At 37.5% G+C, this 10,833-nt stretch overlaps 1 protein-coding gene across 1 annotated transcript; it reads right to left on the bottom strand.

The window, feature by feature from the left end:
- Positions 1-231: 231 nt before the first annotated feature.
- On the bottom strand, positions 232-9,553 carry dhrs13a.3 (dehydrogenase/reductase (SDR family) member 13a, duplicate 3). Its single transcript, XM_065281010.2, has 5 exons — positions 9,273-9,553; positions 9,015-9,133; positions 8,807-8,930; positions 3,611-3,937; positions 232-3,162 (listed from the first exon to the last, which is right to left on the bottom strand). Exons 1-5 carry the CDS (start codon positions 9,397-9,399, stop codon positions 2,903-2,905), a joined length of 957 nt encoding a protein of 318 aa, XP_065137082.1. The 5' UTR covers positions 9,400-9,553; the 3' UTR covers positions 232-2,902.
- Between the last annotated feature and the right edge of the window lie 1,280 nt (positions 9,554-10,833).

Genomic DNA, 10,833 nt, shown 5'->3' with positions numbered 1-10,833 from the left:
AGTAAATAAAGAATCACAAAAAAAAGTAAATGGAGTTTAAATGTCAAGAGTTCCTGTCGGGATGAAAGTAACACTTTTTACTTTTGTCCCGCTGCTAATATTGTTGAATTATGTGGAAATTTGATATTATCCTAATTTGATTTAATTTCATACGGTTAAAAAAAATTTATTCTCAACAATTTAAGTTTGTACTGTCGGGTTGCTTAAGAAACATTTGATGAAACTGAAATATAAAAAGTAAAAAATAATTTCTTTATTTTTTGCAAAGATAAACGACAAAATATGTTTGCAGTTACATATTAACAAGTTCATAGTCATGTATATTTACTAAAAAAAAAAAACCACAAAAATCTGTCTTGTTCTGTTGTGTAACTTTGACCCACCTGCGTGTTACTTTCGTCCCAGCAGACAGGATCAAAAGTAATAATGCACTACTTATGTTCAAAGTGAAATTATACTGAAGTCATTTTACATTTGTTCAAAATTTCACCTGGTATTGATAGACCACACTTGTGAGTTATTGACTACAGCAAAAAAATATATCTCTGTCTAAAACATTAGCTTTAAAAATATTTTTTTTCTGAAAAATGGTACTTTTGCCCCTGCTTTTGTGTACCCTTGGAATCAAACCCACAATCTTTGCATTGCTAAAGCAATGCTATACCAACTGAGCTACAGGAATGAGACATTTTAACTTTAGAAATTAGTTGTCAACCAACCACGTCCACCAATGAATATCATGTGACAATTACCCCAGAAAACTGCATCTTAAAGGTGCTCTAAGCGAATTGAAGCGTTTTAGACCATAAAACATTTTTTGTTACATACCGGAAACATCTCCTCACTATCTGCTTGCTGCCTGTCCGCTGATCAAACTGTAAAAAAACGCGATCTCTGTAGACAGCCCAGGCTTCACAAACGGCAATATCAACAAATGGCCAAACCTAGCAATCCCAAAACAAAACAAAGTATTCCAGCCAATAAACGACAAGAAGGATTTGGGGGTGGGGGTTGGGCGCGTTCATGAAAGCACGGAAGGGAGGGGGAGGGGGAGGAGTTAGCTACGCTCTGTCTGTTTGAAAACAGTTCAAACATCAACAGGAAGTGACGTCGCACATTATTCGCTTAGAGCGCCTTTAATGATGCTCATTGGCTGATTTAATCCCATACTCTTTATTATCAATTACCCTGAGCTGCATGGCCACACAGGTAGTCACACCCCAATGGTGCCCCATGTTGGGCATCTTAAGCATTCAGATGTTACAAGTTAAGAGTTGCATTACTCATACATCATGTAAATCAACCGTATGACTTCTAGTATGCATACTCTTAAAAAGCACCCATCAGTGTGCAAAAACACAAGATATGTTAGCCTCGAAAAGTCATCAAGGGACATATGGTTGTATTATGCTATCATGCAGTTTGAACTGATTCTCATGCAGCCGGCCGTTGTGCAGTCACACACACACAGCTGCTCACACTCACGTGCCCCAGCATGCCCTGCGCCCAGGCTAGCAGAAGCAGTCTCGATCAATCAGGCTCCGCCCATGCAGTGATTGCTAATTGATGCACTAATCCAGTAGTTAAGTACTGTGCCAAAGAGCTCGGGAGTGCGTCCAAAGTAAACACCTGCCGTCACTCATCAATGTGTTTTGCTTCTACAACACAAATCGAACGAGAGTGTGTAGTTACAGACTTGCTGTGCATTACAACCAAGACACGAGGCTGAGATGTGGCCGGTCCAAACCTTCTGGCTGGCTTATAAACATATTCAAAATATTCAATAACAAACATATCCAATATTCCACAATGTCTCAACTGCATTGTATAAAGGTGGAATCTACGATACGGCTGTAGTGAACAGATCTGTGATATCTGGAGGCATCAAAAAGCAAATACGGAGCACACCTGCTGTTTTACCTACGATTTTGTAACCTTATGCACTGTAGTCCATATAGACAGAATACACTAACACCAACTTAACAGTCAAAGATACATATTTGCACATACTATTGCATACTAGTGTGGGGTTATCAGAGAAGTATGAATATGGGTAAGTAAGGGTCTATATATAACAACTACTCATTTTGGTTGTGCGGTCACAATATATGGCCGTAGCCCCTGACGCCCACTTTCATTCAGTGGAAAACTATAATTTTACATGAAATTACTTTTGCAATTCTCAGTGTAATCTAGCCTACTTTATTCGCATGATTTTTATCTTGACAGAGGTCTCGGTAGACTCTTCAGGTCGCTCAGAGTTGAACTGCCGAGTGTGGCACGCTACTGCCACCCAGTGTCCCAAAAGGATACTTCAGTGCAGTGGCAAAGCTAAGAGGCTGGGACAAATTTGTCTTTTAAAATTCATGACATTATTGTCAGTAAAGTCCGTGTCCAGGTCATAAGAAACCGATGGCACGATAGCATGCACAAGTGCAGGGTCCTCAAAAGAACAGCAATGTCATAATAAAACACTAGAAGGAATAAGACTCTTTATGTGTGACAATAAATTACATCTTTTATGTGTGAAAGAGTAAAACAGGAAGTTGATGACAAACTGTTATACAAAAATAATTATCCAAAGTGAATATAAATGCCAACTCCAGCCCTACATATTTTAATTTAATTTACTAGTTATTTAGTTACTGTTTATTGTTTAATGTAAATTAATATGAGATATCATAGAGACATTAAAGGTTAGGTTCTCCAAACATATTTTTCTGCTTGTGTCTATTGTAAACAATATTATTTCATATAGCATCATATAGAAATTATAAAAACCATCCAATTCAGCTACACTCTTTACCCAGAAATTTACCCAATTAACCAAGATGAACAGCTGACAGTTGTAAGACAGTTGTGGTTTAGAGTTCTACTGTCGCACAAACCTGGAAGATCTCGCTCACGACAGGCCACACAGCCTCTCGCTGACTTCCCACAACTTCCTTGCCAGGGCATCGTCCCGCCCCAGAGCACTAACACTCTGCAATGCACAGGAGGAGAAGAAGCGTCCGCTCAGAGGCTCAAGGCCCTCTTGCAAAGCACAGTAGAGGGTGGTCTGCGCCCCACCCTCAGGGTCAAGGAAAAACAGCTTTGACAGGGGCAGGACAAGCAGCCTTTGCCACAGCCTCATGTACCGACCAATCTCAGTAGCTATCACACCTGATGAGAAAATGAATAGAAAAACATTGGTGAAAAACTACATGTGGCATCCTATAAAAAACCCAATTTACTGTAGTTAGGAAAAATAATGTTTAAAAAAAATAGTTCACCCCCCAAAATTTTTTGGACATCATCTATTGACTGTAATTTTAAAAGCACATGGTCAATTATATTTTTTTTATACTTCTAATAAGATACTAACCTAACCATTGAAGTATCATCATAGTAGTCCATACAAGTAACGTATGGCTTTATAAGACTTTACCTTCCCTCAAACTGACACCTTTATAAAGTTACGGTATGTATCTCTTTGAAACTATTCGAGTTTGTAACAACATGAGGATAAGAAAATGACAGAATTGTTCAATTCTGAGTTAACTATCCCCTTAGGGCTTCAATGACCTTCAGGATTTAATGTCCCAAACAATAACTGAGGGGTGTCACTGACCCGGATGCAGGCAATAGCATGTGACACTGGTCCCCTCCAAGCGGTTTGCGAGCTCTCGCGTAAAGAGCACATTACACAGTTTGCTGTGACAGTAAGCTCTGAACGCGTGCCAGAACGACTGGCCGGTGACCAGATCCTTCTGTGTGTTGAGAAGGTTGAAATCCAGAGACCCCAGATGATGAAGCAGGGCAGACACGTTGACTACGCGGCTGTGCTCCGCCTCCTTCAGACGATCTAACAGCAACAGGGTGAGCAAAAAGTGACCCAGGTGATTGACGCCGAACGCCATGCCAAAACCATCTTCTGTTTTGCCGCATACAATGAGACCTAGAAATAAAAGTCAATAGTAATAATAATATATAACAATAATTATATAGCGCTTTTCTGTAGCACTCAAAGCACTTTACATATGAAAGGGGCAGGGCTCTGAACCGGTTCAAGGAACGAAAACGAAAACCGGAAACGAACGAAATTTTAACAGGAACAAAAACGAAAACTAAAACGAAATCAATTTTAATCGTTCTGAACAGAAACGTTTATTTAAAATGACCATTAACCGGTTAATAACGTTATTTTATCGTTTTCTTTAATATTGTACTTATCAGTGATCAATCATGATTTGAACAGTACAACATGCAAGGGCGTAGGTTTGATTCTGGCATTGGTGGGGACATAAATAAAATGGTTGCATTGCAAAAACTGTTTATCACCGTTTACTTGACACAAACAACAGACAACTCAGTATGCACTTTACTCAGTAACATCTGACTCGCCACCCTCGGCCATCCCAAATTTATAATAAACAATTCGTTATGTCCTAGAGCCTAATAAACAGTAACTGTTTAAGTCTTTGTCAAAAAAAAAAGAAAATCACATTGTAAGATATAACCATATTTACTTTATAACAATGAAGAATATGCAATTAATATTTAAATCTTATTTTAATTTTGCCAAAAAAATCCCAGTGTTGAAGTAGGTATGTATATCATGCTGTTTCCTGAACAACGTTTATTAACGTTTCTGTAGTTCACATTAAATCTTCTTTTCATTAACAGAAAGTTAATCAGTGTGAAAAAAATAATTTTAAGTTTAAAATGCAACCTAACATCATGTCTACATCTGTGCAAGTAATGACCACAGTGCAGTAATGTAAAGTATTCAGCAATCATGACATGAATTCATGTTTTTACCATGTTGGGGTAATTTTCTTTCATAGATTAGGGACCCCCTAAATAACCTTGCTACCCCATTTATGAAAGGTTGACACAAGTTTGCAACTCCAGGTTAACCCCCAGGGGTCCAAAAACGCGGGGACGCGTTTTGACGTGTTTTCTCCTTATCATAGCAGAATCAACTTAAAATACTCCATCATTAATAATCAAACACTTACGTGTTTGACATCATTTGAAACTCTGAAGGGTCCTCTTTAATTAGTTCACATTCACAATAACAAGAGATCTTTGTGTTTTTGTCAAATAAAGAAAATAAACAGGGTGCGCATTCAGACATTTCTGTCTCCGCCAGCTGTCTCTTAAAACACGTGACAAAAATCAGTTGAAACTCCGCGAATACTCGTCACACAAACATAATACACATATCCAAAGAAAGCCTGAAATGTCTACTTTTAAACAAGCTAATTATAATCAAAAACAAATATTTCCTGTTTATATAATCTGCATTGAAGTAAAGAGAGTACAGTTTTTCCTGGCTGAGCTCATTATCTCTAATGCGGCCACGCCCTCAGGCTGTTGACATGGTAATGAAGAGACAGCAGTTCCAACAATAATAAACAAAGCGTGAAGTTTTATCAGATTTAAAGACTTTACCGCATGTTTGGATTATAAACTTTATACACACACGTGAGGAATATCTTCATTTATGTTTGGACATTGAGGAAGAGAAGCGTTTATCTTTAACGATACCTAAGAAGAGGAACGATGGAAGACGCATTGGAGAAGGATATAACTTATTCCTGAAGAAACTGTAAGTCATTTGTCTTCATTTATATTTGCTATCATGTAATATGTTATGGCTTGTGCAGTTCAGCCTACATAAGCAACATTAGCAGACTGCACGCTTCGGATTTAAAAACGTTCGCATTGTTTACAAACGAGGGCGCGTGATTTCACGTAATGGCGGATTTCATTGATACATGCTGTAAGTTACAGTGTTAGACAGAGTTATTCACTTTCGTATCCTTCATGGCAACTTTGAGTAATGCAGCTGCACTGCTGTATCTTTTAAGTGTGTGCTGTAATATGATTCCATGTTTACATGCTTGTTTACAAACGAGTAAGTTACGCGCGTGATCACGTAATGGCGGATTTCATTGTTACATGCTGTGTACAGTGTTAGACGCAGTTATTCACTTTCGTATCCTTCATGGCAACTTTGAGTAATACTGCACTGGGGGATCTGCTGATATTGTTTACATGCAACGCATTCCATACATTGCGCTTTACACGCGACACTGTTTTATTATGAGCTCCGCGTTGTTTACACGGAGACGCGAGCTCGCGCACATCCATTTGCGATGTGTTTTTGAAGTTCATACTCGCTTACAGAAACGCGTTTAAAACAGAAGCTAGACGATAAGGGGATGGGCATCTGAAAACAGTCATCTGAAAACAGCTTTTTATATAACTAATCATTGCAGATGTTTATTTGAGATACTAATTTAGTTTATAATAGTTTATCTGAATGTAGTGCTATCATTTACCCATCAGTTATGTATGTAAGGGTATTTCTGTGGACAATTTGTGATGACAGCTGTTCATAACTCTCTTAGAGGTCTGCATCCCTCTCATCAGTACAAAACTATGAAGTGGAAAAACATATTCACACTCTTTGGACATAAAGTTATATGGTAACATGAGCCACATGAAGTTTACAGCTCTGTTGTTTATCAGTTTCTTATACAAGTTCAGTGTTTTAATAGGGTTTGTTTCCAAATAAATTGAAAATGTCCTACTGACCTTCATTTCTATTTTGATTATATTGTTAACTTCTTAATAAACCTCAAACAAACATGTCCATTTGTCCTCACATTCTTTACTGTAGTTCCCTCCTGCCTCATTATTATGCAGCTCATTATGCGAGGCTTTGTTTGCTAGCTGTCAATCAATCCTTCTCGCATACGGCCACTCTAAACAAAAAGTGTCTTACAATTTCTAAAATAATATATTGGTTTATGTGAATGAGTAGGCAGGATGATTTTCACATCATTTTAAAGGAAAAACTCTAGACTACTAGATTCTGTTTAGGAAAGTCTTGTTAAACCATGTTTAGTATGGGTTTTGTGAACTTATATCAGTGACTTAAAAATTTTACTTTTTTAAAAACCACGCATAAACCTTTTTCTCTCAAAAATACAAACATGTACATACATGTAGCTCATATAATATTTTAGCCCAGTTTGTGCTGAACACAGTGGTATGAGACACTTGCCATTATTATGTTTTAAAGCAACTGAAAAAAGACCAAATTTAAGAGCATGTCAGAACCTCTGAGAGTGTCCCAAAATGGTTGGACCCCAGAGGGTTAACATGGGATTGTCGTGTATTAGTTAAAACACTGTCCTTGAATCATTATGTGACACAACTTGTTCCGTATTTTGTGCATGAAACAGTTACAGTGGGTGTAATAATACTTTCTTCCTCACTTACCTGTAGCCCGAATAATCACGCGCGTCTTGTTGAGTGAACTTTGGCGCGTTGTACAAAGTGAAACCATCCTATCACACGTAGCGAGTAAGCCCATCATAAAGTGATGTTAAATAGAGAGGCGGGACTCAAGAAATGCTAATCCAATCATATTAGCAATAAGAAGAGAGGCGGGACTAAAGAAATGCAAAGCCAATCATATTAGCGATGTGAGTTACGGAGGCGGGCATTGCAGAGAACGAAAGCTGTTAACCGTTTGTGTACCACATAGAGCGTCATTTTTACAGAACAGGATTGCAAAAGATTTCTAGTCTCATTTAAATGATTCCTGAAAAAAAAAAATAATAAGTAAAAAATAGAAAACACAAGAATAAGAAGGACATTAGTGGTTATATATAAATACAGATTAATTGTTTGGTCGAAATTATTGCTAGGGACAATTCAGTCTTCCCTGATTATTGCTAGGGACATGTCCCTAGCGTCCCACCCTAAATCTACGCCCATGACAACATGTGACTTTGACGCATCAAGCGTGAGTGACTTTGACACATAGCGTGAGTGAAATGCCCGCGCAGCAGTCATCGAGTCTCCGGCCCGATAGCATTTGTCTTAAATAACCACAAAGCTACCCATCAAATGTTCAGAGGTATGTTTAAGTTAAAACTTGCTTGGAAATATGAAGATGCAAACTGTAACTCAAAAAAGCCAGGGGACTTATACCACTGTCAATTACTTTTTAGATGGGTCGCCACCAAGAAATTCCTTTTCGTTATTATTCGTTAGTCTTAACAAGTCTGTCTGCAATATTGAAGGATGTGGGGGAGAAGTACAGTAGCCGGGAATCACTGAGGTAACTTACAGAGGCACATTTAACATAAACATCCAGCAGAGTATGCTGCGGTTTCAACCAGTAAAAGACATGGTTGAAAACGGGTCGTTTTTTTCAGCTGTTTATACTTAAAATTAATGCAGGTATTTCTTTTGAACAATTAATGAAATGTTGAAGTTTAGTTATATCATGTGTTATGTTATTATTTTTGTGTGAAAATTAGTCTGTATGCATGCATTTGTTAAAGTATAGCCTGAATTAAAATAACGTTATTAACCGGTATTTTTTCTAAGTAACGTTAAAATTGTTTTCGGAACGTAAATGTTCAATGAGGAACGCAAAAACGGAAACGTTAAAATATCGATTCTGCTCGGAGTGAAACGATTGATAATTTTTTTCGTTTTTAAGCCCTGGAAAGGGGGATTCTTCTCAAGCACCACCAATGTGGGTACCAAAACAAAGTTACTGGGTTGTGCTTTTTCTAGGTTTTGAGGAAGCACTTGTGACCCAATTAAAGCACTAAAATATGGGAAAAGTCAGATTTTCACGCTATGACCCCTTTAAGAAGATAACATGACAGAATTTTTATTAAACAAAACTTTAGTTTAAACTGAAGAAAAAGTCATACACAAATAGGGTGGAATAAGGATGAATATATGTATATATATATGAGACAATTTATATGTTGGGTTTGAAGATAGTTACCTGCATTGTTGATAAGCAAGTCTAGTCGTGGTTCACTTTTAAGGAAAGTCTCCGCAAAACTGCGAACAGATTTCAAACTGGCCAAGTCCAAATGCATGTACAGCACCTCTGAGTTTCCACTTTCCTGTGGGAGATAAAACATCTTACTTACAAACCCATATCAATGATACCTGAAATAAAGTAGGGGTCAATGGCTAGATGAGTTTACCCTTCGTATGTCATACACAGCCGCTTCAGCTTTTTGTTTGTTGCGACAGGCCAGAATCACCCTCGCTCCTCTTCTGGCCAAATCCAAAGCTGTTGCTTTACCAATACCTGTGTTACTCCCTGCATTCATACATTGATGTCGCTTTATTAACCATATATGTTATTGTTTACGTGTGTTTACACATCGTAAATCAAGTATACGTTTACATACTTTATACGTATATAAATCATTTTATATTGTAAATCAAAAACATCAAACCTGTAACAATTGCCGTCTTTCCCTTTAGCGTTGCGTTGCTCTTAAATCTGGCTCCTTTACACAGACTGTAATAAATCAGTATGTATGCAGCGATGACACCTGCCAGCACGGCTAACAATACAGACATCTCGATTGAATGCGTGTTTAGTCTTCTACTTTCTTCTGTCAACGTGTGTTTGTTTACATAACTGTCTGCAACTTCTTCCGGTCTTCCTTTCTGATCTTAAAGTCCCTTAAAGAAAGTCATCGCACTCGGCGGGCAAATTTGCGCCGCCTCCGGGCAGCTAGCTCCATAGATATGTATATAAAGGCTAGATGGCTCAAGGCGGAGTCAGCTGTGTCGTCACTTGGCGGCCATCTTAGGTCAGTGCTGCCATAGTGCTGCTCCCTGCTGCTGTGGACGGAAGGTGAGTGACATACGCCAACTAAAATGCTCGTAACTTGCTGAATTCTTGACGGATTTACAAACGGTTTGGTTTTTTACAAACGTTATTAACGTGGCTATAATTCTGGATGCTTTAACATGTTTCATGAATTTTTTATTTATTTTTAGTATACGTATTCAGTGTCATAGGTACATCTTTGACGTTTATAACAAACCAATCCGTTTGAAAATCGGTAAAAAATTAAGCAAGTTATGGTCATTTAAAAGTACCTGCATCATTAAAACTCAATGCTACGAGTGAGCGAGCGCCCTGTCCTAAGATGGCCGCCAAAATGCGGACGTTCCACTCAATTGGCCATCAGCGCGGACGAGCCATCTAGCCTTTATATACATATCTATGGCTAGCTCAGTCATACAAGACCAAGTCATGTCTTTAAAAGACTGGTATTTTTAAACCGCAGTCTAAGATCACAATAAAACATTATGTTTTTTATAAATATTAAAACTGATTAGAACGGTATTGTTTATCTTAAGGTAAAGTTGTTTTAGGTTCCCTCTCCTATGTACTGCGTGTACGCAAAGGACTTCCTGGAGCGGTCCAGAGCGGTCGTACTCTGCATTGCACTTTTTCCCATTCATAGTAAGAGTCTGTTTGTTTTCTAATAGTCTTTGCACTTACTTATTAAAAACGCTAGATGACATAGTTTCTCTTTCTATACTGGTTAGGCTAAATTGGTGAACTGTATACTATAGCACAAAAAAGTGTGCATACTGTATTAATATATTAATATATACATTAACCTAACTGAATAACTTAAATGTATGAAAACATATTTTTTATATCAAATCATTATACTGCTTTTATTGTTGGTGCTACTATTAAACAAAACCCTGCTATAAAACAGCTACAATCTAGCAAAAATATCATTATGAACTTTTATCTTTTACAATTAAAATCCAACAGAATTTCACTGATGGTTTCTATTGTTGTTTTTTCAGCAGTAAAGAAAAGAGATTTTATTCAGATTCTTTTTACACTGTTTAAAGGAGACCTCATATAAATGTACTGTAATTTTACAGCAGTAACTATTGAAAATATTTATGGCCTAGTTAACAATGTGTTTACAGATCAGTAAATAAAATATTATTTAATGACAACTTTAAAGGGGACATATC

This window comes from Paramisgurnus dabryanus, chromosome 8 (assembly GCF_030506205.2).
Source record: "Paramisgurnus dabryanus chromosome 8, PD_genome_1.1, whole genome shotgun sequence".
Lineage (NCBI taxonomy): Eukaryota > Metazoa > Chordata > Actinopteri > Cypriniformes > Cobitidae > Paramisgurnus > Paramisgurnus dabryanus.
Note: the sequence above shows the minus strand (reverse complement) of the source record. Positions and strands in the feature narration are given on the sequence as shown.